The sequence below is a fragment of the Siniperca chuatsi genome, linkage group LG4 (genome assembly GCF_020085105.1).
Source record: "Siniperca chuatsi isolate FFG_IHB_CAS linkage group LG4, ASM2008510v1, whole genome shotgun sequence".
Classification (NCBI taxonomy): Eukaryota; Metazoa; Chordata; class Actinopteri; order Centrarchiformes; family Sinipercidae; genus Siniperca; species Siniperca chuatsi.
In genome coordinates, this window is record NC_058045.1 from 30,451,835 (window position 1) to 30,478,726 (window position 26,892).

The window sequence follows — 26,892 nt, forward strand, 5'->3', positions numbered from 1 at the left end:
TTGAAGTCACTGACAACCAAGTCATCCTGCTGATAGTGGTGTCAGATCAGAAACATCTCATATGGATGGTTTTGGAAGGCAATGACAAACTATTATTAACTATTTTGTATTTTGTTGGGTCTCTGTAAATAATATTGTAAAGAGCACGGTCTAGACCTGCTCTATAGGAAATGTGCAACAAGATAACTTCTGTTATGAATTGGCGCTATATAAATAAAATTGAATTGAATTTTATTAAATTATTGAATTTAGTTTGGAGAAATTCTGCCAGCTGGATGAGTGAAATGATCTGTTTCTGTTTCTCATCACAAACTCAAAGAAAGCTAGCCAGGTCTGCTCAGTTCTACTGAGACAAAGAATTTATATATTTACACCATCACTGTTTTCTGAGACTAGCGGCCGTCCAACATGACAAACCCCTGTGTCCATCTGCCAGCTATACTACCCTACTAAGCCAAAACGCAGTAATAGTTGGCCAAAACTACAGATCACAACATGAATCTTTGACTGTTTGATCTGTTTTACTATATAAAAATTATTATGCCATTGAAATGCGCAATATTAATATAAAAAACACTACAAAAATATGTAAAAACTAAACTGCAGTGACTGCACAGCTGGTAAGATAGCATTAGCTAAAGCTAATTTACCTAATTTTCTTACCCATTTGAAAAATCTATTTTGATGCTACAACATCTTGTTAATTGAGTTTGTTTTATCACACAAATAAGGTAGTTAGGGAAGCCCTGAGAGGCAAGTGAGAAAAAAAAATTCTGGTGATCCATTTTTTTTTAAGTCTGATCTCTCCTGTGTTTATGACTTAAGAACAGGTGAAAAAAAAGTTTTGCCAGGATAATTTTTCTAAGTTACTTTCTTTTTCATATGTGAAAACAGGTGAAAAAAAAGTCTTTTGGGCTTTTTTTAACTGGTGAAAATCTTCTTTTTCTCAGGATAATTTTTTCCCCATTTTCATTTTGTTTGTTGTTGTAATACTCATTTTGGCCACAAGAGGCTGAAGTGCACCACTACCCAAAAAAATGTATTTTTGTAATTTATTTTGAAAAATGTAAACATTCGACAGTGGCTCATTGGCCATAATTCTTACTGTAACAGTTTATGTACTCAAATACTGTCATATTCCAAAAAATAAATAACAAATAAATACCACAAATGTCAGTAATGCTCCATCATAAGACTGTTGATAATTCCTGAACAGCTGCATGTTGCGCTAGTTTATACAGAGCAACACAAAAGACACATTGTAGAGGGGCTAAAGCCCTTGGACCATATGTTTAAATCCTGTATTCTCTACAACCGAGTATGGTCGCATATCTGCAGCAATAATTACTTCTATAGCATCAGGTATTGATTTGGCCCGGTCTGAATCTGCAGTGAGAGGCTGTGGGGGAGGAGAACTCGCCTTTCAGTCTGTTTTTGTGTCGTTACGCTAATCGACACAATCGGATGATGCCGTCGTAAATGACGTTTGAAGTGTTTCCACAGACAAATCCGACTTCAGTTGAACAATGTCGGCATACAGTTTGACACTAATCGTTGCCCGTCGTAACGAACCGGGAAACCGTAATGCTCGCACTTGCCTCTCAGGGCTTCCATAGGTAGTAGCTAAACCTAATCATAATGGAGAAAAAAAAAGTAACACCAGATAAACTTGTCCTGCTAAAAGGTAACTAGCCTAGCTTAACAGAGTAGCAGTTAACTGCCGTCTCTGCAGCCTCTGACACTAGTTAAACTCACAAGATTTCAATGGGTTAAGCTACTATTACATCACATATTTAAATGTTTTAAAGTATAGATTAGTTTATTAAACTAGCCCATTAGTTCAACTGTAGAAGAAAGCTGAAGAAACATATTTTGTTTTTTTAGATTGTCCAAACAGAGTGCAGTATTAGTGCTTTTTTTGTAAAAAAAAAAAAAAAAAAACTAACAACAATTTGGATTCAAGTAAAAAAACAACATTTCCAAACTGACTTTGAATCTGTATTAGTGGTGAAACAGAGTTTGACCTTTATGAGGCTCAGACAGCAGTGATTCATCAAAGTGCTCCTGCTAGATTTATACACAGCATAACTTCCATAAAAACTCCACTATAAGACCACCAACAGGAAATCAAAGTGCCTCGTCACAGCGCTGCAGGCATAAGACAAATGAAAAGTCAGTTCTACATAAAAATCCCTCCAAACTGCTGCTGGGAGCTTTCACACAGGGGAGAACCGGCTGTGGAAAACTAAACTCATCAGCTGAACAGAGGCCTTGGGGTTGAAGTTCTCCTCATCGATCAGCCACTCTCATCTTTCCCTTTTAACTATAAATGGCAAAGAACAAAAGCTGTGGATTATCTACAGGCAGAGTCCATCAGCCCTAAAAGGAGGATGAAACATGAAAGTAGCAGAGCTGCTGAGAGGATGATTTCACATGTGCACGCCAGGAATGAAGGCACGAAAACAGACTACAGGAGCTCAACTGAAATGAAAATATGACAGAGTGCTGCAAGAATATCATCTAAGTCCCCCTAATGTAGTTTTGATTATTAAAATATTTTTTCCATTTAAAAAAGGTAGAAATATTTGCCCTTGAGTGAGATGTTTTCAGTGCTGTTACAATGAGATTTAAATGAGGCAAAGCATTCCCCTTTAACAAGGCTTCACTTCACTGAAATGTCTGAAATTAATTGATCAGGTTGATTTGCATGAGAAGCATATGGCATATCTATTTGTATTTAAGAAAAACACAAATATTTAAGAAAACTATTTTGGGGGGGTTGGTTGAAGCTGAAGACAGTTTTCAGACAGAGCCAAAGACATGAGAAGAGTCCATGACAAAATCAAGTCAAGGCTCAAAACTTGTTACCAACAACAACATAATCTGCAGTCGACCATAGCTTCTGTTTGGTGAAATCTGGACCTAAATATCTCTCAGATATTTTAAAAATGTACAAGTCAAGTCAAGAGGTCTTTAAGACAACCTTGTGTTTCCCAATTCGTCCAACAACAATGATTTGGTTGATTCTTTTAACTACCTGTGTTCTTCAACCTTAGATCTCATAGCTCCTCTGAAAAATAGACCAAACACAAGGACTAGAAAACAGCCATGGTTAAATTATAGTATTCGAAGCTGTAAAAGGAAATGCAGAAGAGCAGAACGCAGATGGAAGAAATCAGGTCTCCAGGTCCACTTTGTGGCTATGAAAGAGTTATTACTCCTTTATAACAGGATGGTAAAAGATGCAAGAACATTTCATTTATTTCTGCCCATCAGCACAACCCCAGATTCCTATTTAAGACTGTGGATCAGTTAGTTAACCCTGCCTCTCCTTGTGCCCCTGCTGATTGTGATGCTGATTGTGAAAAGTTTCTTTTGCACTTTGCTGGTAAGATGGCGTTAATAAGATCTCGTATCACCCCCAATCCTGCCTTTTTAGATGTGGATCATCCACTCAGGGATTCTTTGAGCTGTTACTCTGCCTCAACTCGCAGACATCATGTCTCTAATGAGAGTGTCCTCCAGCCCTCTGGACAAAATCCCAACTAGGTTTTTATTGGAAGTTATGGATTGTATTGCGCCCCTTTTACAAATTATTTTTTAACAGCTCGCTGTCTACTGGCTGCGTCCCTGATTTCTTTAAAACTGCTTGTGTCCAGCCAGTCCTAAAAAAACCTGGGCTTGATCCCACCCTCCTGGACAACTATCGTCCAATCTCCAAATTGCCTTTTATTTAGAAGATTCTCGAAAAACTTGTATCTAAGCAGCTTCTTGCTGCTGTGGAAAACAATAATACCTTTGAAAAGTTCCAATCTGGCTTTCGTCAACACCACAGCACTGAGACAGTCCTTCTCAAAGTCACCAATGACCTCTTAATGAATGCAGACGCAGGCATGTCTTCAATTCTTGTGCTGCTGGACTTAAGTGCTGCCTTTGACACAATTGATCATGGCATTCTTTTAGATAGACTGAGACACTGGTGGGCATATCTGGCACTGCACTAGACTGGTTCTCATCATATCTGTCCAATAGGAAATTCTGTGTCAGCATTAATAACTTCATGTCATCCTTTTCCCATATCAAGTACGGTGTGCCTCAAGGTTCAATTCTGGGACCAATATTGTTCTCCTTATACATGCTTCCCTTGGGTGATGTCATCCGCAGACACGGTAATTCTTTTCATTGCTATGCGGATGACACACAGTTGTACCTCTCTGTCAAGCCCACTGACCTTTGTACGCCTAGTTCTTTGCAGGACTGCCTGTCTGACATAAAAAACTGGATGTCGAATGAATTTTCTTCAGCTCAACTCAAATAAAACTGAAATCCTTGTTATTGGGCCCCAACATATCACTAAACAAATACTGCCATCTACTGGTAACCTGTCACAACATATCAAGCCTGTTGCAAGGAATCTTGGTGTCCTGTTTGATAACAATTTATGTTTTGAGCAACATATCACTAAGCTTGTCCACTCATGTTTTTATCACCTCAGAAACATTGCAAAAATCCAATCTATTTTAAATCTTACTGATGCAGAAACTGAGTCTGTTAACAGTCTGTTCACTTGTCTTAATCAAAAAACTTCGAAAGGACTGCAGACTGTACGAAACTCAGCTGCTAGGCTGTTAACCAGGACCAAGAAGTACGACCACATCACACCTGTTTTAGCCTCTTTACATTGGCTCCCTGTTTGTTTTAGGTTTGATTTTAAGATCTTGTTGATCACTTTTAAAGCTCTCCATGGCCTGGCTACAGATTATATTTTAGACCTTGTAATCTCTTATGAACCTTCACGTAGTTTGAGATCTTCAGGCAGGGGTCTCCTGTCTTTTCCTGAGTCCAGGATGAAAACTAAGGGGGACAGAGCTTTTGCCATCAGGGCCCCGAGGCTCTGGAACAACTTGCCTGAAGAAATTAGGTTGTCTGAGTCAGGGTCTTCTTTTAAGTCTTTTCTCAAAACACATTTTTATCAGACAGCATATCCTGATTTTACCTGAACTGGCTGTTTATTTTATTGCTTTTGTGTATTTTATTTCTTTATATTACATTATTCACTGTGGTATTTTATTTATCTTATTGTGAAGCACTTTGTACTTTGTTTTGATAAGTGCTCTATAAATAAAGTTTTATTATTATTACTATTATTATTATTTCTCGCCGCAGAGTTTTAGCACCAATGACAAGAATTTTGTTTGTTTTTTTTCCGGCATAATTTGTGCGACATCCAATTGTTTATATCTGCAATGCATTCATCCAGTGATTTAGCAGGCTTTAGGTCTCCAGGGCTCCAGGGACAAGGATGGGTATAAGTATGTGTCATAAGCATAATTATAAGGTATGCTGTGTTTCCGTATTATGTGGCCTAGAGGTAACATGTATAAACTAAACAGCAATGGACCCAGTATTGACCCCTGAGGGATCCCACACATGATGTCAACTATCCTAGATGTAAAATTCCAAAGAGAAAATTATTTTGTAGGATATGAACCAGGCAAGTACTGAGCCAGAAAGTCCTACACACTTCTCAGGCCTTTCAATTAGGATGTTGTGATCAATTGTGTTGAACGAAATGGTGTCAAAATCTAATAAGTGGAAATAATAAAAAACATCAAAATAGTCACTGTAGTAAATCAACTACCTGCTTATGGAAAATCTTGTCAATAATTTTGTTGAGGATTGGGATATTAGAAATCGGCCGACACACGTGCACGTCAAGATGAAACCCCTTGCATATTTTTATACTCCAAGTGTACACTTTTGTCTCTGATGCACTTAGTGAAGTGTAATTTCCACAAACAGTAATTTGGAAATAGTTAAATATTGCAGGTGTCAGTGTGAGACAGGTCATGAACCTCAGCCTCTGGTGTCAAAATCACTTGGTACATCCATCCCCCTAATAGACATCCACACCTTTACTTTAACTGCAAACTGAAGTGACACTACTAGTCTGCAATTAATGTAAACCACTGTTGGAATTAGATGACTATGGGAAAAGATTTGCATAAAAAAAAAACTTAAAATACACCACCAATTAATTTTTTTGTTCATATATGTAGATGTGAATCGTTTCTGTTTCTGTTCATTTCTGTTAATTAAAATTTTGTATCTCTGTTTGGTTTCTTGATTTATTTTTTTCTGTTTATTATTATTTAATACAGAGAGATATGAGATAATCTGTTTATTTTTGTCTGTACCGGGACGGTTTGGGGGTTGTCTGTAACTTCTTTTGATTTTGTCTTTTTTTTCTTTTAATCTTTCCTGCACCACTGCATTTCACCTTTCTAAAGATGTACCACCATATAATGTGAACACTTTATGGGCTTGAGGTTGTGAATCTAACAGGTTGGACTTGGCCTCCTCCTGTCAGTCAACACACTCCTGTGTGTGCGTGGTCATGGTTTTAACTATTAACTGCAGTGTAACGTCTCTGGTCTACATCTTCCAACACCTGCTTCACCCGGACTGTGATAGGACTGAACAGCTCTCTGACAGCTTTGTGTGTGTTTGTGTGTGTGTGTGTGTGTTCATGCACTCATGTGTGACCTGTATCTGTAGTCAGAAACAAATGATCTGTCCCGGGGGAGAGCAGTTGAATAATGGATCTGACCGTCTACAGTTTCCATCAGCAGCCTCTCTGCTGGGCTGCAGACGCCATGTTAGTTGTATACTGCCAGTTGAACAATAAGCAGGTTTTGTCTCCTGCTCTAACCAATCAGTTGCGAGTGTCATATCTGTCCTGTTGACATCATTTTCAGTTGAAACAGAAGCTCTAGTGGCGGTTGCTAGTAGGAAGCTTAACGTTTGTCATGTTGATCGAATATCTGTAAGAGTGTCTAAAAGAGGGAGCTGTGTGGTGTCTGATAAATGTCCTCAAGGGATGTCACTTGAGTCAGCGTCGGTCGGGGCTGAAGACTACAAGTTTGAAAATTAAACTAACCTGTTTGTCTTAACAACAAGAGCCACAAAATGACCGCATACATGAAGAAACCCTGAGCTTAACAAGCTGCAGGAAATGTGGAGCTCAAGTCCCAGAAAACAAGCGTCACTCCCTGCAGCGACTAGCCAAAGTGACTCCCCCCTCGTCCTGGATGCATCGCCATGGTAACAGATTCCATCCATTTCCCTTCACAGCGGTGTACACAGTTAGAGATTCTGCAGCACTTTAACTAACAGGTCCAAAGCTCGACCTCAGGTTGGGTGTTTGGGACGCCATCACATGAGATGATATGGCACTTGAACATAAGTTGAACCTAAAGTCCTAGCTCCATTTATAAATATACACCTAACAGAAACACACAGACCTCAGTACAGAGTAATTGTTATTGGGCAAGATTACTGACTCAGAAAAAGAAATTAAAACAGCTTTTGGAAACTTAGACAAAGGTTCAGGTCCCGGTTTCACAAAAACAACTCTGGACGACTGCAGATGTCGTCTCAACCTTCACTCCCTTTGTTGTATTTACACCAGTTCAGGCTGTCCCATCAACAGCTATTCAACTTCTAAATGTCTGCTGGGTACCTGCCCACTGTTCATTGTGTGCCAGCCTCTGCTGCTGCTGCATCAATCTCAAACAAACCCTGCAGCCGAAACCTTCAATCTGCCTCTCTCTGTTCGTCTGCCCGGCCGTCACCTCCACAGCCAGCGGCTCCAAACATTCAGAGAGTGACGGGGATGTTTAAACAAAGAGCTCCTACTCAGAGCGACTTGTTTACAGGAAGAGGAAGATTTAAAGGGAAACTGAGAAAGATACGGCTACAACACAACGATCTCAGGGACATTTTATTTACTTTAAACCTCTGCTGTTAGCTATGCCAGCCTCAGCTTTATGTCTGAGTTGCTACAGAGCAGAACATAAATAATGATTTATTATGTCTGGGCACAGCAATAAATTGAAGAAAAATTCATTTGGAAGAGCTAAATGTATGTAGCATATGGCTTGTGTTGGCATCAATCAGAGAACAAAGCAGTGGTGTGTATGTTGGGGGAGACTGGTGATCTTAAGTTCTCATAAATCACATACATTCCCAAAGGGGCATTCAGAACTTTCCTATGGGAGGCATCTAGGTAATGTGTAAACAAAATGGCGTCCAGGTGGCCTTGTGTTTACAGAAACTTTACCGGCAATCAAACTGGCATGACTGTGATCCCCACAACAGCCAACGTGACCCTGAACGACCTGATAATCTGAGGAAAGTTTTACAAATATAAAACCTCCATGGATTCAAAACTCATATAACAAAAACTAAGCTAGAGTCAGCAGCCGGTTAGCTTAGCTTAGCAGAAAGACTGAAAACAGTGGGAAACAGCTAGCCTGGCTCTGTCCAAAGGTAACAAAAATCCACCTACCAACACCTCCAAAGCTGACTACTTAATACGTTGTACCATTCGTTTAGTTGGACAACATGAGATTGGTATCGATCTTCTCATCTAACGCTGCACCAGAAAGTATTTCCCAAAATATCAAACTTTCGCTTTAAGCAGACTTGCTATAGGAGTAATGACAGAAGCTGTTCGGACCAGGCTGCTCTGTCTTTGTTGTCAGTAATTTCCTAAAACAGCTGCTCACTGGCATTTTTAGCAAACTTTACTCAAACATGAGGAAATAGTGCATTTGTTGGGGACTATTTTCAGCGGCGGATGAATCCACATGTGGTGCTGTAGTGAGTGTTTGGGGCAGCAGGACGGTGTGTGTGGGACGGAGTCAGAATAAACTACAGTGTGTGTGTTCATGGTGATGAAGGAACATGTCACCCAGTGCAACAGTATGGCACAGAAGAAGATATATCAGGCTGTGATACACACACAATACTTGTTAGTAGTTTTGGTCCTTTCATAGGATTTGTTGGCAATAATAAAAAATATAGAATATCACCAGATATTATTAGATTTTAATTATAGCAAACTGGACTAAATTATCTATTTTATCTCTTCATGACACCTCATTATGTGTTATTTCTTACGTACACGTCCAGGCTGCTGACGAGAACCAAGTGGACTTTATGTCTGGCTTCTATTAGTCACATTCTGCAGGGCCTTTTTCATTGGTCCAATCACTGGGATGGATTCACCTGTGAGCCATCAACACTTGAACACCCGGCATGGGACTATTTTCCAACTTTTGTGTTGTTCTTCCTTTGGAGTGAAATGTATTTCTCATATATGACAGATTTCGCCCTAATATTTAGCCTCAGTCAGCCGGTTGATCCAACATTTTGGTCCAGAGTGAAATATCTCACCAGCAATTGATGGATGGACGCATTAGCATGAAATATAATACAGACATTCATGGTCCGCAGGAGATAAACCCTAACGACTTTGTGCGATCCACTGACTTTTCCTCTAGCGTCATTAACAGGCCAAAAATGAAACTTGTCCAACACTTCAGTTCATGGCAGGATACATCTAAAACTAATGAGTGAATTCCTGTTAGTCTCAGCTGTAGTTTGAGATTACTGCTAACATTGCATGCTAACATGCCAACTTTACCGTTCAGCTCAAAGCACAGTTGTAGAAATGGAGTAGAAATGAGACTGATTTAGTTCAACTGAAGGCCTCTATGATGTGTCTATATATACACGTGGATATGATAATCTTTGCCTTTTTGTTTTATTGCCATGTGAAGCTCATTGAACAGCTTTTGTATGAAGTGATGAACATATTAACTGTAGGCAAATGAGCATGCCCATTTAATTATTCAGCCCGAAGTCCAGCTGAGTCTGATGACCGGTGAGCTGTGCCTGACAAGCTGTGTCTGAGATGCCCTGAAAAGGCCACCATACAGAGGATGAACCCTTTTAGTTGAGTTTACTAAATGACTTTTCTCCTTTACATTTTTTACCCATTTCTTAGAGGAAAATTGTCTCTACATATTTCATTAACTAATCCAACTGTTAGTAATAAACATTACAGCATCACGTGGTCTACAGTGTGGCTGCAAGCGTTTACTCGTTTAAATGGCCTGTGAGTTTCTACAGGTTACTATCCTGAATACCTGATCACCAGTGAAGGAGCAGTGAGTTTCCGTCTTCACCCAGATTTCCTCATGTATAAAGCGTCTGTTCCAAGCGGAGCTGTTTTGGTTCCAGCAGACGTGTTTCTAATCTAATTGTACACACGGTGACGAAACAGTTTGTCAGAGGCTCAGAGAAAAGCTTCTCCAACAGAAAACGACTTAATTAAACACTGGAGCTGAATGGACGAAGGAGAGTGCCAACGCTGTATCCCACAGCAAAGACAATGAGAGAGGAAGTGTGTGTGTGTGTGTGTGTGTGTGTGTGTGTGTGTGTGTGTGTGTGTGTGTGTGTGTGTGTGTGTGTGTGTGTGTAAGACCCTTTACTTATATTATATTTTTACAAATTGATTTACTCTTCAGCTCAGGCTTAGGATGAGACTCATGTTCTTAATGATATCAACATGTGTCGAGTTAAAAGATTATTTATGGAGTGAATTTGAGAGCTAATGCTGCATTCAAGTCATGTAGGATTTCTAAGCTGCCAACTGGGGAAAACAGTCAGTAAACACTGAACAAATCCACAGATACTGGCAGTCCAAGCTCAAAATTTAAAGTTAAGCCTAATCTTACTGCGATATAAATAACCTGGAATAAAATAACATTTGTTTATGGATGATTTTACTTTATAGATAAAAAGCAAAAATAGCTCCAAAATGAATTAAACAAATAGCTCTGAAATAAAACATGATGCAGATCTTAATCTTAAGGCAGATCATCGCCTGGTTCTTTCCCTCATCTTCTCTTTCAAGAACAAATGTTTAAAGTTAAATATAAATAGATTTAAAAAGGGATTTGGAAAGATTCAGATTCAATATAATGCTAACCCCAAATATCTGTAGCCAGGTTTCCATCCAAATTTGAACTGAAAATGAAAATGTGAATGAATGTGTATTTTGCTCCACTACCATTATGTGAATAGTAGGAGTTGGTTCGTTGAGATAAACAGTTGGAGGAGCTTTTTCTCCAGTCAGGTGCCATTAAACCATCGCAGAAGAAGAGGACACAGCGAGATGACGTCATTAAAAGAGCTCCAGTCAAAGCTCAGGCGGTGGAAAACGTGCGACTGGAAAACATGATGGAAATAAGACACTCCTGTTAGTTTCATGTATTAATGTGAGGAAGGTTACAGCCTCCTCGTCGCTCCACACAGATCGGATGTTTTTGTCTCTTCAGTGGAAGGCTGAGCGACATTTAATCTCAAGCTCACGATACGTCCTGATTTATCCGTTAAGTCTGCATTGCACTTTGTCGGATTTAGTTTTTATAGACGCACCGACTTTTCCACCTCTGCCAAAAACAGTTTTGTGAGATTGCTGCATTTCCACTCAGGTTTTTGGGGTTTTTATGTGCATTTTAAATCTGAACACATACTGTAAAAACAGGTGGAAGGAAATGCACTAAAATATTTTGTTCCATTCTCAGTCTTTGTATTGATGAACAATATTTCCTCCCAGTGCAGCACAATGTTTTGAAACAGGCTTTAAGATGTGCTCACTGCTGTTTTTCTAAATGCACCACTGTTTCCGATTGTGATCATGTTGAATGGAGGCTTTCCTCTACGAATGTTTCACACTGGCCTCACTGAACATATTAAAGAAAGTTTTAGAGGAAAGAGCCGATCAGGACCAAGTTCAGCTGTGATGCGTTTCCTGCAGTTGGTCTGAATCTGTCTGGAGAAACGTTGTGAAACGTTTAAATTTAACCCCTCAAATAAAAAAGAAAATATAAAGAAAATCAAACAAACCACAGTCTCTCTGTCATTGTGTTTGAACCACATGTTCCACTTCACTACAGACAGACTGGAGCTTCACACTGGTTTTATACCTTCTGTGACTGTAAATCCCTGCAAGAATGACGACACTCTGCAGATTCAGTGTCTCTGGTTCTTTGGGCTGAGGGTGTTCTGTTCACGCCCCAGCAGGACGCAGTCAGCCTCAGCCGAGCATCACTGCTCTCTCCTTCCCAGCAGGCCTTGCTCTCTGTGTGTGGCCTTCACTGTGAACGTGTAGAGTTTCACAGATCAGCAGTGGAGCAGAGAGGTTCCACCTGCCTCTCAAAGTCCTCAACACTTTCGTGATATGTAGACTCCATGTTTACAGCCACTCAGACAACACTGTTGATTCTACAGTGTCTTAAAAAACAAAGCTTTTAGGATTTTTTGACATAAACTGAATGCAGGATAAAAAAAAAAAAACAGAATGTAGCGATGTGTAATGATGATCATGTGAATTTGGTCATTTTCTGCATTAAAACTGTTCAGCAGTCGACTCTTCAACCTTAGACTTCGGTCTCTGCGAACGCACCAAATGTTACGTCTCTCTGCAGAAGGTCAGGGCTCTGCAAACTGATTTGTTGGTATATTATTTAGAAATAATATTCTAATAATGGATTTTATTTGTATAGCACCTTTCAAGACAAGGTTACAAACTGCTTTACAAAATGGAAGGCAAATAACTCAAAATAGTAAAATAGAAACGAAGCGCAACACAAAGAGAATAAAACCTAAAAGCTTCATCAGATAAAGTAAAATAGTAAAATGATGAATGAGTTACTTAAAGGCACATTTGCAAAAGTTAAATCTTGACCTTGGAACGACCAAGAGGACAGCATTTGCAGTTTGCAGGGAGAAGAGGGGTATGGGATTAATTTTGTCCGTTAATAAAAAACAGAAAGAAAAGTGGGATCGCAAACTATCCAAAAATAACTGCAAAATTATTATCATTCCAAAATATAACAAAAGAGCTACAAAGTGAAATGCATTTGCATTCAAAACCACAGCATCAGTGTGACTGAATATCCTGTCTTTTGCTTTTCGAGTCTTATTTTTGGTTTGTGCTTCTCAGTTTTTCTGAGCTCGAGCATTACAGTAAGTGGACAAATGTTATTGGACAAAAGGGTATTTTATGTGGTGCGGCTCTGCTGCTGCTCTTCTATTGGTCCGATAAATTTGTCAGTCACATCCTGCCAGGAACTGTGGGAAGTGACCACAGAACTGCAATGCTACTAGCTGTTTGTCAGCTACATCCACGCTAAGCCAGCTAAATTTGGAAATGTTGTCTAACGCTACGTGTTTTTCAGGTCGTTTTGGTAAAGCTGTTTTGCCAGGAAATCAATCAGAAGCAGGGACGCAAGAATCTGTGAAATATAGTTATGTTCTTTTGTTTAAGATAACATCCTAGCAACAGACAGGAAAGATTTTCTTTTAAAACGATTGCCAGAAATGAACTGAAACCAATGACTATCTGGAAGGAAGGAAATCAATCCAAAACCTGATGCATGACTTAAAATAGTAGAAAAAGTATTTGTTGGTTTTTTTATGTCTTAGCCCATCCACTAAAAATCACAGTCTGGTCCTCTCAAAGTGTCTCCTAATGAGCAAAAAGTCACCTGTCCTCTCTCCCTCAGCGGGATGTCCCGCCTCCACCGCAGAGCCCCAGATGATGTCAGTGCTACATCATCTGCAGGTCGCAGCAGGAGTCGCCCTGCAGGAGCCGCAGGTCTGCAGCCAAACACTAATTGCTTTTTCACCTGCATGAATCCACCGTGCTGCCTCAGTGTGACCGGGCGAACATCATCAGCACAATCACCAGCTCATTAACAGGCAGACATTTTGTGACGGTGCCTTGGGGATGCATGACTATTTTGAGGGATGACCTAATTGAAATTAGCAGCAGGGGGTGGGACACAGAGGAAATTATGGATTTTACATTTTGTCCTTCTTTAACCTTGACACACTTCTGCTGGATTTTCCTCATTAGTAAACTAATGATGGCAGATGTTTCCTCCTCATTACTATCTGACCAAAAAACACATTTAAATCTATTTCTATCCAAGTTTTCTCTCTTTATGAGATTATTGTTTTGAATAGTTTGTGGGTGGAGGCATCAAATTACAGATGTCTGATTGTCTAAAGTAAAATCTCTCAGATGATTACGATATCTTTACTTATGATCATTTGTCTGAATTTGATTTCTGTTTGAATTTATTCATAATTTATGACTTTGCTCGTTGTTGAATGACAAGGCAGTTTCCTCATTAACTAATCTAAAGTAAATTAGGAGAAAAACATATATTGTGTGAACTGGTACTGTACTTTGTCCCTAAAAATATCTCCTCTAAATCAGCTCCAGGCGGTCCACATGCAGCAGGTTGGTGGGAGCTAGTCAGTGCCGAGGCCTCCTGCTGTTCACCTCCACCACCAGCTGCCTCCCATCCCACCTCCAACACCCCCACTATCCACCCTGGGCTACTGTACCACTCAACAAGAAGAGACGTGGAAACACCCGTCTGCTGCATGTACAGAGGGAATTACAATGTGTGTACAGTGGAAGAGGGATCATTTTAAAATTTTGGGCCAAGCAAAGACTGCAGCTAACGACCAGCTGACCGACAACATGCATGAATGAATCTGTTAATCCTGAAAACATCGTGGAAAGACAAACAAAACACACTAACCAGCGGTTTTCACACTACTGTGAAATAAGACAATAATGGATTGATCGTTTCAGTCATTTTTTCCAGCAAAAACACCAAACAATCTCTGCTTCCAGCTTCTCCGTTTTATATCATTGTAAATTGAACATCTTTGAGTTTTGGACTGTTGGTCGGACAAAACAAGACATCTGAAGACGTCACGCTGGAAATTATAATGAGCATTTTGCTGTTGACATTCATGGTCCCTAGAGGATGAATCCTAATGATTTGAATGACCTCCCAGCCTTCCCCTTAAAAGAGTACTCCACAGATTCAGCATTGCACTTCTATGACATTCTCGGACTCACAACGGACAAAACCAAAAATAATTCTAACTGATGCAGCAGAATCAGCGATATCGTCTTTTTTATTCCACACATTCTTCTTCCTCGTCAAATCCTGGTGCCTTCATTACCCACAATGCAACTTAACTGCTGACAGTTTAGTTTGGACATTCGGGTATGTTATGCTAGTAGCGGCTAATGTAGCCTGGAGCCTGCAGCAGAGATGAGCAGCAGCTACAGAGGTCTGGTGAGCTCACACCCTCTGACATTTTTCATTTTCAAACTTGTAGTCTTCAGCCCCGACCGACGCTGACTCAAGTGACATCACTTGAGGACATTTATCAGACTTCACACAGCTCCCTCTGGAGCAACTTTTTCACACATGTAGTAGTTATACAGACTTTGATGTGTAAAATCGAGTTCCTTTTTAATGCCACCATCAGGACAAAATTTGCACTTGTGCACATAAACTAAATCAAAATCTAGCAAGCAGATTTCATGACATTTCCTAAACTCATTTCTGCTCCCCAGAGGATGAACCCTTTAGATTTCAATGACCCCATGACTTTTCTCTTGAACCACCCTCAGCACAAACTTTGTAATTTTACCCCCAATTGCAGCAAGACTGTAAGAACAACGAGAAAGTGTTGTTTGATTTAAGAACTGTGTATTTTTGGGGTGCAATGAACACTGCGTCCTCTGGTGACGACAACTGTGGCTTTAGGATTTTGGACTGGACTGAGCTCTTTAATTGGCCAATTATCTGAACAGGAGGATAACAATAACATGGTTGTACACAACAGAAACACATCTGTGGGTCGAACAGCACATCTGGCATTTATCAGATCAATTTCAGCTGCATTCAGTGACAATGTGAAAACTTCATATCTGCTTCCAATTACATTTAACTGCTGTAATTGTCTGGTACTTCACTGACTTTCACACGTCTCTCCCTGCAGTCGAGCCTCGTGGGTGAAGTGCAGCTATTTTTTTCTCCCAGATCCGTCTGATCTCAGGTGTGTCAACACAACCTGAGGCCTCACTCTGACGAGCAGACATGTACAGAACCAGTCTGACTGGGAGGAGGACAGATTTTCCTCAGACCTGAGGAGTGAGTGCCTCTGAGGGAAACATCTGCTCAGTGCTGCAAGAGTCTGAAACTGCAGGTCAAACTGACAGCTGACCTCTGCGGTCTTCAGGTATTTACCTTCAGAACTGTGGTAAACCGACCTTCCAGTGGGATCCCACAACTAAATCAATCAGCTTTTTTGAGTTGTTATTAAATTATATGTACAGTCACTTTATTGTACTAGCAATTGATTCTGGTGGCAGTCTATGGTGTTTATTGCAACAGCAATTCGTTGCCTTTTTCCCATTCAAGTAATTCTGTCCTCTACCCCCGCCACAGACATTTTTTAATAAAAAAATCTGTGACGTTACCTTACCTGAAGTACAACACAGCAAGGTTGCGTTCAAGCTGGGTGTGCACTATCTGCCCAGCAGCAAACAGCAGACACACACAGTTAGAAACTAGCTGGTAAAGAAAGTGGAGCATTTAGCAGCTTAAGAGCCAGATATTTTTCTCAGGAGTTGGTGGAGACCAAACCAGAGCTAAAAGGAGAGTGAATATGGGGATGATCATGTTGCTTTGCGTCTACAGGATGTGTAAATAGACAGCTGTTTGCTGACATGTTAGCCATATCAACTTTACACGGTGATAATGTTAGAGTGTGTTTTCAGGCTTGTTTTTATGTCCCCAAGCGGGCAGAAAATCTGATAATGCTATGTGAAATTGACTTGTTAGTTCAGTCTTTCACATTGTTGCAAAAAAAAAAAAAACAACCCCAACATCTCTCTTTTCCGCTCTTTTTTCTTTTTCCCTTACTTCTGTGGAGACTCCGGAGTCCTGACACGGTGCTGTACAGCTCGACCCCCTGCTTCTGTTAGCTTGTAATGTCGGTGATCGAGGAATTTAAGCTCATTCTCCTGCTGCACTCAATGGAGGCTGATCTGGATAAGAGGATCAGACTAATGTCTGAAATGTAAATGTTCTGTAAATACTTGAAAAGCCTTGTTGAGGCCCATCGAATCCTTTTGTGCATGCCAACATCTGCCTAAAGCGTCTCCACATTCACCTGCTTAGATCTCCTCCACCAGCCAGTGAATGGGGAAGAAAAGGAGTGAATCGGCCCTTTTACTGAAGAGGACTTTGACCGACCCGCGTCCTCCACGCAGGCCTTGTATCGATGGCCTTTTTCTGCATCACTTTTTGGGATTTTGCATTCAGCGGTTTGAGAGACGAGGGCCATCAAACATCCAGGATCGAAGAGAGACCACACACTCGCAGGCAGCTGAGGAGTGGAGAAAACAGGGAGAAAAGTGGAGGACAAATCAAATGGCTCTCCACCAGCTACTCTATGGGGGCTCCACTTGTTCTCCGCTGCAATGGGCCCCGGTTTGAGTGGCCCCTCTTTCAGAGGCACTGTGGGCCACCCGGATCTGCTCCGTCATCCATTACAGCACCCAGAGCAGCGGTGGGCACCGTGGAGGAGGTGGTGGAGGGGGGGTGACGGTGGTGGCAGAGCACCAGGCGGACACCAGCAGAGACAAGATGGTTGGCTAACCAAAAAAAAAAAAAACCACCCTCGACACCCCTCATCCCTCACCCGCCCAGAAACAAGAGGGGAGACAAATGAGGAGGAGGAGGATTAAAAAACGTTAAGGGGGAGGAGGAGACAGACAGACAGTAGAAGGATGAAGGCATGAGGCTCTAAAAAGGGGAGAAATGTGGGACAACAGGGTGACGGAAGATGTGCAGCAGCACCGAGAAGCTGTGAAAGGAGGAGAGAAAATGAGAGATTAAGAGCTGAGGAAAGAAAAAGGAAAAAAGGAGCTGGACAGAAAAAATGTTAAAGAAGATTGAAGAGTAAGAAAAACAAAAAAAAGATCTGGCCTTGAGGAAATGCACTGCAAAAAAAAGCCCCAAATCTTTACAATCTCATGTTGTTGATCCAAACATTGTTCAAGCCCAAAGCACTTTATTTTAAATATGTCAGGCCAAATTTTGGGCAAATGTGTACAAACTGATCCACGAGACATCCAGAATATTTCCATTTGATTGAATGATGCATCTATAAAACATGGAGCCTGAGCTTTCAAACTGATTTGGAATTATTTGCTTTTTCAATTATTTTATAAATTCAAGGGGAAATGCATGGGGGGGAAACAGAGTTGCAGCTTAAAACAAATATCTGCCAACCAGGTGACATTATTTCACCTGTTTCTGACATTAACATGATGCAAAAAAAATGCAAAAAAAAAGAGGAAACTGTAAGAAAATTAAAAACAAGACTTGAAAGACTCCCCAACCTGTATAAACCGTAAAAATAAAATAACCACATTAGATTAAGTATTCATCCAAATCTGTATTTAAAGAAACAACTCGACTGATAACAAGACTGCCGAGATGGCAACAGCTTATGAGTTCTCAAATGGGAACTTAAACATTCAACAAGTAACATTTTTATTTTTTTAATGTCTAAATATTTTCTCAGTTGTTTTACTGAAGTGAACAGCGTCTTGATGCAGCAGGAAATAATGTTTGGGTGCAGATGAAAATCACTTTGAACTGTTCTGCTGCTTTAAAGGGCTGATTATCAAACCGAAATTTTTGCTTCCGACCGTAACTAACACACGAAAACATTCACTGAATGTCTGGTCAGATTTATAATCTTTTTTTAAACTTATCCTTTAATCAGTGTTTAAGTTCTTGTATGGCTGCTTGTGTTTAGACAATATTTGACAACTTTGGCCTCTTTTTTTCTCAACGTAAGATACCAGAAAACACGTATCATTCAGGGTTTGGTACTGAAACTCGGGTATTGAGTTCCAAACAATAGCCAGCCCTAGTTTCTCTCAAAGGACCCACATTTTTATCAGTCAAAATTGGTTAACACTAGAAAACCTTGAGCCTTGCTGTCGAGGTATCCCCTTCCACACACACACACACACACACACACACGGCTCTCCACAGTATTCACTCACACAGTTACTGTGCACACACAACCAGATGAGCAACAATCCATCTTTTAATTATCTCACAAACTGAATCTGAAACCAAACGACTTGTTAGGACGGGTGTTTTTTTACAGTGTGTGAGGGGAATGGAGGCCTGAGAACAGTGATGGGAGACACAACGTGAGACGGGGGGTAACGAGGCTGGGGCGTTTACGAAGACTAATGAAGGCAGGAGTGCTGCTTAACCTGCACTCCATCGCTCTGTGAGGCCTCCAACCTCGAGGTTCTGGAGGAAGAATGTGTGTGTGTGTACCACCACCCCCCCACCCCATCCTAACACACTGCGCTCCCACACTTCTGCTCCAGCTCACAGTGTGACAGCGTCCTCTCCTCCTCTCCGCCGCCGCCACTGGGACAAATCACAGTGCCATCATGCGTCACGCTTACCCCCCCGAAACCACCCCTCACCCTCTTCTTTTCTGTTGCTCTGCATCACCCCCCCCCAATCTTCCCCCTTACACCTCCCTTCTTTCTGTAGTTGCCCCCTTTCCTACTGTTACAAAACAAATCTCCCCTCTGACAGCATAATTCACCGGGCCGGGCCAGAGGAGGCGGCGCAGGACGGACGGGCCTCCTTAGCTGACCTCTGCCGAGGACCTGACTGGTTGTTTGCCCACGTAACCCTGGCCTCCATTCAGCCGAGGGCCAGTGGAAAGAAAAAGAGGGGCGACTCGGGAGGATTCAAACCGGTGGCCCCTGTGTATGCCTGAGTGAATGCCGTTGAGCCTAATACCCACTAATCTGGTCATCAAATACCCCCGCTGCCACGACTGGAAATCAGCTCCCCCCCCCAGACTTCCAGTGGGGCAGCGAGGGATGTCTGCCCAGCCGAAGCTGCTTTGGACAGAGAAGGAGGGATAAAACGAAGGAAAGAAAAGGGACAGAGAGAGAGAGAAGATGGTGAGGAATTAAAGACATGAATGTAAAGGAGAGGAAAGACTAAAGAAAGAAGAGGTCGTCTGAGTTGACCACAGTCTTGTTTGTGTCTTTCATCAAAGGACGAACTAAATCCAGATGAGTTTTTATACAGTGTGGAATTCTCAAACTTCAGTTTAACAGGATCCACATACAGTTAGGGCACATAGCCTTTCCTCTAGTTTCGCTCTCCCTCTGGTTGTGTTTCTCTTCCTCTCTGCGTGAACGGTGTGCTACCTCGTGTGTGTTTGTGCAGTCTGCCCTCCTCCAGGTCTCCGCGGTGGAGAGGAGGTCCTGTGGCTCAGGTCTGTTTGGCGACACCTGCAGTTGCTCAACGTCCTCCTGGATCTATATTATTCATATATGTTACAATCTTTCATTTTGTCACCCTGATTGTCCGTACTGTAATTTTACAATGTTGGTCTATCCTGAACACACAACATTTATTTCCTGTCTGTCCGTCCTGGGAGAGGGATCCGTCCTCCGTTGCTCTTCCTGAGGTTTCTTCCGAGGCTCTAAGGTCAGAGGGTGTCGTATGCAGAACAGACCGTCATATTGGACTATATAAATAAAACTGACTTGACTTGACTAATGCGAGGACTCTGCTCCAGTGACGTGTTCGCTTGTCTTGCTTCAGGTATTTGCAAACGTTTCCAAAATGTTCTGTTACAGGAAGTTACTTTGCTGCTGACCACAGCCAGCATCTCTGTCGGGTGTGATCACAAGTGTGCTTTGATCCAGCAGCGACGTCATGGTGTAGTGACACGAGAAGTCAAACCACTGGAGGTCAGTAAAAACAAGACTTTAAGTGGGTGTTAAGTTGCTCTTTAAAGATACTTAAGACTTCTGTTTGATACCGATATACTGCACATACTGTGTATCACTATAGGTCTCTCTGTTTCAGGTCATCGAAGCGTGTAGAAGAACCTGACCGTTGTGTTGGAGGAGTTGGGTTTTACTACTCGCCACCATCTTTGAGTTGGTTTTATATTTTCAAAACTCATGAGACGACTTTGAACTAATTATTCAACTTATGTTCAGTTTACTCACGTTGTTAAAGGCAGCAGGGGAGCTTACATTTTAAAGCTGAACCAGCTTAAAATGATTAACAGTACTGGCCTCAAAAATCCAGTATTGGTTGGGCTATAGTTTTTAGTGAAGTATTCACTCTTTTTGTTACTGTCTCTCCACTGGTGCTCAGCAAGGAAACAAAAAAAGCAAAATTTGCAGTAAAAAGAAAGTAACTTTGGAAGATTCTCATTTGATTCGTCTAACTCAGACTGCTGAAGGCTCATATTAGCTTTGGTTTAACTTGAGAAGTTAAGCCAAAGCTAATATGCTACCATAACCAGCTACCGTTTCTACACAGAACAAGGACTGTGGATTTTGTCCCCCATCACATACATTGGAATCTCATTAAGGAGGGATCTGTGACCGGTATGGACAGCGGGGGCAATTACAACGACCAACTCTTTCTTTCTAACTCTTTCAACGTCCATATGGGCTTGTGAGGATTGTTTTCAGACAGACTTCAGACAATGTGAATCAATCTATAAAAAACACAGACAATAAAAGTCACATTTAGCTCGACTCGGGGTTGGCATGCTTGGTGTCTGTGGTGGTGGGCTTCACAGCCACGGCCGCCCCCTGCATGTGTTTGACTGACAGACTGACTGTGACGGCCATCTGTCAGCAGACTCCCTGTTAGACAACAAGAGGCTCGGAGACTCCATGAGCCCAGGCGGAGCGCAGGGCACGGCTGGCACTACCCATTCACAAATATCTTTTGGGAGGACAGATGGTGCTGAGTTTTCTCCTCATGTGTCTTTTCTTCCACCATCAACCATTCCTGCGCTGCCTCCTCAGCGAGCTGGCACCTCCTTTGTGCCTCGACGCTTCATCAAAGCTTTGTTTAAAAACAGCCAAAATGAAAAGGGAGGAGGCGTGAGGGAGCAAGGCGGCTTTCTGCAGGTACCGAACCGTCCAGCACAGATCCAGGCTCGCTGGCCTGGGCACAAAAGGTTTCACATCTCTTCAGCTAAAACTGGCTCCGACCAGCTTCTCCCCCTAATCTTTGTCTCACATCTCTCCACCCGAAAAGATTCAACCAAGCAGATCAGTGTCCTCTCTGGCACGCTGCGACTGTACCGTACAGCTGGGAGGGCAAACCAGAGGATAAGGAGCTGGAAAACCCTTCCAGTGTTCAGGCTTATGGTGACAAATCCTGATTCATCTCCACTGACTTCTTAAACCTCTTCAACCCTGCAGGACGCACTGGTGGGTCCATTATCACACAACACTTGTTGTGCGACCAGAAACTGGGTTTGAATATTTCCCGCAGAATCACGTAGCTTCGATGAAGTGTTGACACAAGCTGATCCAGGATGCAGTGTACTTGTGATATTGTCACACAGTGTAGAGAAAAGAAAATGTTCTACTTCAAAGCCACTTAACGCGTGGGAAACAAGGAGAAGAACAAAGAAAGTCCGAATGAAAACCAATTATGTTACCAAATGAAATCATCCGTCTGCAAAACACGTCGCTGACAGAACAGCTACTAAATGTGGTGAGATTGTTTTCAAGTCAAAAAAAAAAAAAATTTGAACATCTACAATTCCATCACAACTGGCCAAACTCTGTCAGCTGGTGAGTACCATGTGATATGATCGAAAGCACCAGAACAGCTACCAAATGGACCGTGTGGTGAGACTCATTCAGGTACTCTGATTGTCGCCCATTAGTCTTAGTCTTCACTAAAATATTCTGTAAAATGTCAGCTCCTGAGGGAAACATCTGGCTCTTCAGCTGCTAGATGCTCCGCTATGTTCAGCAGCTGTCTGCTGTTTAATGCTGAGCAGCTCGTGTTCAGCGGCTTTTCACAGCTTTTTCTCTGGAAACGACGCTCTGAGAGCCGAGAGGGAACCAGAACAGTAATGTTGTAACAGATAAACACCGAGCTGAAACTCACTGCAGATTCAGCTGATAATCCTCTGTAGCTTCATCACTACAAGATTGAGATTTTGTTATAAAAATACTGATTATAGCCGTTTTAAAAGACATGTTGTCCTGTATCAGGTTTTCAGCCATCATAGCTGCTCTACTCTTTGGTTCAGTAATGGAGAAATGCATTAGTGTAACAAGAGAAGACAGAAGGCAAATAAGCTGCAGAGGTCTTTAGACTGTTTCACATGTACTTATAAACTTGCAGACTTGACTAAAGTGGAATTTGCTGCAGTGTCAGCCATCTCAATTTAATCTCAAGTGGTGGAAAACAGACAGGACCATTTTGTGCTTGATTGGCTTTTTGGAAATGTTGTCATGAACAACATGTTTCAGAAAGGTTCTGTCCACTGTTCTGAAAGTACCTTTGAATTTGTGATTAGATGACCTTTCATTTGAGCACAAGTTCAGCCATAGAGCTGGTTACTGAACCTAAATCCAAACATTTTTTGGCACTCACTGAAATGTGTCCGTAGCACAGAGTATCAGAAAGTCACAAGTACTGAATGTTGACATAAAATGCTTGCTTCTATTCAGACTTTTATTCAGTTGTTCTAGGATCAGACCATTTCTGATTTAAATAATGATTTTGCCAAATTCAGCCCTTTTTTTTTGGTCAAAGTTCTTGTATGACTGCCTGTGTTTAGACAACATTAAAGCTTTGGCTTCTTTTGTTAAATGAAACATTTTTTGTAGAAAAACATGTTAATGTTAGGTATCACATCGGCACTTGTACTGAAACTTCTCCAACAATCGGACTGGAGAGAGTAGCAAACACTTGTGATGCACGTCATCACTACATCTCAGGTGTTCAACAGTAAATGAGCCAAACACAAGGTTTACAGGCTCCTGAAAACTCCTGGCTGGGCATAAAGCTGCATCCCTGCTGGATGTTTCTCAGTATGTTTTTTTTTTTTAAATCCGCATCCCTTCATTTTTGCAAACAGACAGGTTGGAACAGTCCCAACAGACACCACTTCAACCTGAAACAAGCCGATATACTTTTAACCAAAACACCAAAAACACTTAAACTGACAATTCCAACACTGTCAACATCACAAGTCTCGTTCTGATCAGAGACCTTGGGGCCTTGGTACTTGAATGAATTTACAGTCACATTAACTTTACCTCCCATTTAGTATTCCTGCAGAGATTTAAAGAGTTGTGTTTCTTTCTCTCCTAAACCACTAAGTTCTACAAAATGCTCCAGGATGAGAAACAAAACAGATATATATTAGCTTATAGTTTTTGCAGTGATAGTATCTGTTTCTGAACAGCATTATAGGATTACTGCTGTTGTTGTTGCCAGATATGGAGCCTCTGACACCCTTAATAAGCCACCCAGCCTACCGTGTCCAAACTTCTCTTTTCATGCTTGACAGCTTCGGTTTGGAGCTGATATGTGACGCCCTGCGCCTCTCAAACGTTTCAATCTGCGATCCCACAGACCGGGAGAGGAGCAGTGACGCTGACCATCGCCAGAAAACACGGGAGATATCTCACTCACATTAGAGAATCTGTTTGCTTTTTAAAAACCTATGTGCGTTTTGGACTCGTCTCCTTGAATGTTTCCAAAGACGCACAACGCGTTACGCACTGCACGTTCACTTCTGGAAATAATACCGAGCAAAAAGACGTATAATTCCAACAAAAATACAAATACTACACACTACATGAAGACTTCAGCGGTTTGTTTCGGACAGAGCTCACTTCCCAGCTCACCTGAAGCTGCTGCGCAATCACCTTAAAGTTGGCGCAGCAAGTTGAAAACCACACGTTCTTGATAAAATCTAAACATATAAGAAGATTTAAGGGTTTCTGCGTCATGTGAGGACAAAACATGAATGATAGCATGCCTTACCCTGTTGGCAGATGAGGATGAAGTGTGCAGCCAGTAGCAGCCAGCAGCCTCTAGTCTCCATGTTTGGAAAAAAGCTCGCAGATGCGGTAAATAAACAAATCAAACAGGGATTTTTTAGGGAGCAGGTCCCGGTCGGCCCGCAGCCCTCACAGCTCCATGCTCCTCCGCTCCTGCCTGCCTGCCGTTCGGTCGGTCGGTTGTGGTCTTGCTGCCGTGTATGTGTAGTACAGATCCCGGGTCCCGGTGCGCCGCTCCGCTCCGTCCGCTCTCCTCCACACCGACTGACCTACTGAAGAGGAGCCGCCCACAGCCCGCAGCCACACCGGCCTCACTTCCTCCACACATCAACCACAACTCACACTACTGTGATTACCAGTGCTTATTCATTTACTCATTTACTATTATTTTTGTATCAAAGCAGGACCGACAGGAGGAGTTCTGTATGGATTACAAGAACAGAGTCAATGTTAGAATAATGATAAGTTAAAGGGGAAACAAGAAATAAATAAATTACGGAGGAAAAGAGAGTGTAGTTGTGGCAGAAGAAGAGGAAATTAGGGAAATAGGAAGAAAGGAGGAAATAAATGAAGGGGAGGAATAAGTAAAGAAGGGAAGACGGGGGAAATGAAAAAAATTAAATATGATGGGGAAAAGGACGTTGGGAAAAAGAAAATTGGAAAAAGAAAGGCAGGAAATAAGGAGGGTCGAGCCAGCTCGTGAGTCCAAATACCGATAGCAGAAGCCCACCCACCTCACAAAGTTTGGACTAGCCACCAAGACAGGTTTTTAAAAAGTTCTGATTCTACAAACTTTATAGTGATTGCAGGGCCAGATCAAGCCTATGAGGGCCCCTGGGGCAAAAAGTGAGCTGTAGGCCCCTATTGAGCCCGCATGTTCCTGTGTCTGGTTATTAATTGTGTAATCATGATATAAACTGAAATATTAAAGCGGCTATTGTCGCTATTTTTATAATACCAATGTATCAAATGACAATGTGAAGACAGTGTGACAATGTGATGTCAAGTCGTCTTCCCATCCCTCGGTAGCAGAAGGCACAGGTACGATCACGTGTGTTCCCACGTAATTTATTTCCCAGAAGGCTCAGAGAAAATAAGAAGGCCCCTGTAGTATACTGTTACCTCGTGTCAGTCAAAGGAATAACTGAAGTCGCACCCATAATTCACACAAGGTGTCATGGCGGTAGGAATAAAGTGGATACAAAACAAAAACAAAACAACAAATAACCAAAATGCTCTTCAACATGTCAATCATCAATTAGCCTCCTCATAACAGTCATTATTATTATTATTAAAGTAATTGATCCAAACTTAATCTGGAACCTGTAAATAATATTTCAGTTGTATGAATTTCCACCTTGCAGCATCAGCAGAGGACATCATCGGCTGCTGGGACTCAGAGTGAGACGCGGCAGACTGCAGACAGCGGGGAGCCATTAACACAACGTAAAGCGTAATTGAGTGAAACAGCTGAGAGGCTGAGTGTCTTTTTGTTTTTAAGTGTGTGTGGTGGAGTTCACAGGGCTGCTGACCCTCCGACCCCTGAGAGACGCTTCCAACTCGCACTGAAATGGAGACCAAAACATCAGCGGTGACCCAGAAATCACAATTCACTCTGGGAATGTGGAACAAGTGTGCGTGTGTGTGTGTGTGTGTGTGTGTGTGTGTGTGTGTGTGTGTGTGTGTGTGTGTGTGTGTGTGTGTGTGTGTGTGTGTGAGACAGTGTTGGTTAGGATCACAGGATGCAACACTGCTGTGTTGTTATGTGTATCTGAAATTTTAAAACTTCAATGCAAGGCGTTTTAAAAAGAAGCAGCAACCTTTTGTGAAATGCTCTCGTTCTCTGTTTTCTCCAGCGTCAGTAGTGAAGTTGGATATCAGCTGATCGTGTCTGAGTCAATCCCCATGGAGCCCCATGTTATGATGCCCAGCTAATGCGGTTTGGACAAGCCGTCTTTATTTCAGGACAATCTTTGGTAGACGAGCACGCAGGTGCACCCAGACACACAAGTTCACTGATGCTAAAACTCTCTGGCTCCTGCAGGTATTTTGAGAAGTGAGAGCAGATTTTGGAGAGAATTCCCAGGAAAAACTGGGATCTTAATTCCCGGCGTTCTACCCCAGTTGGGGGGGGGGTCCAACAGGTTATTTTGCCCTGTGTAATCTGGCCATGGCCACCAGGTAGGGTTTTTAAAGCTCTCTTAACTGCATTTCAACACGATGACATGATAACATTCCTCGCCAACTGC

The 26,892-nt window shown here is 41.8% G+C and overlaps 1 protein-coding gene across 10 annotated transcripts in view; it reads right to left on the bottom strand.

The window, feature by feature from the left end:
• ptprz1a (protein tyrosine phosphatase receptor type Z1a) overlaps nucleotides 1-24,987 on the bottom strand; it is a 107,942-nt gene extending 82,955 nt beyond the window's left edge. For 2 of the 10 annotated variants that reach the window (XM_044192202.1, XM_044192198.1), the window contains exon 1: nucleotides 24,627-24,986. In XM_044192202.1, the coding sequence (XP_044048137.1) occupies nucleotides 24,627-24,687 (61 nt within the window). In that variant the 5' untranslated portion in view covers nucleotides 24,688-24,986. Of the gene's footprint in view, nucleotides 1-24,626 lie in introns of all 10 variants that reach the window. The other 8 variants (XM_044192204.1, XM_044192203.1, XM_044192206.1 and 5 more) reach the window with 6 other exon arrangements.
• Nucleotides 24,988-26,892: the final 1,905 nt, after the last annotated feature.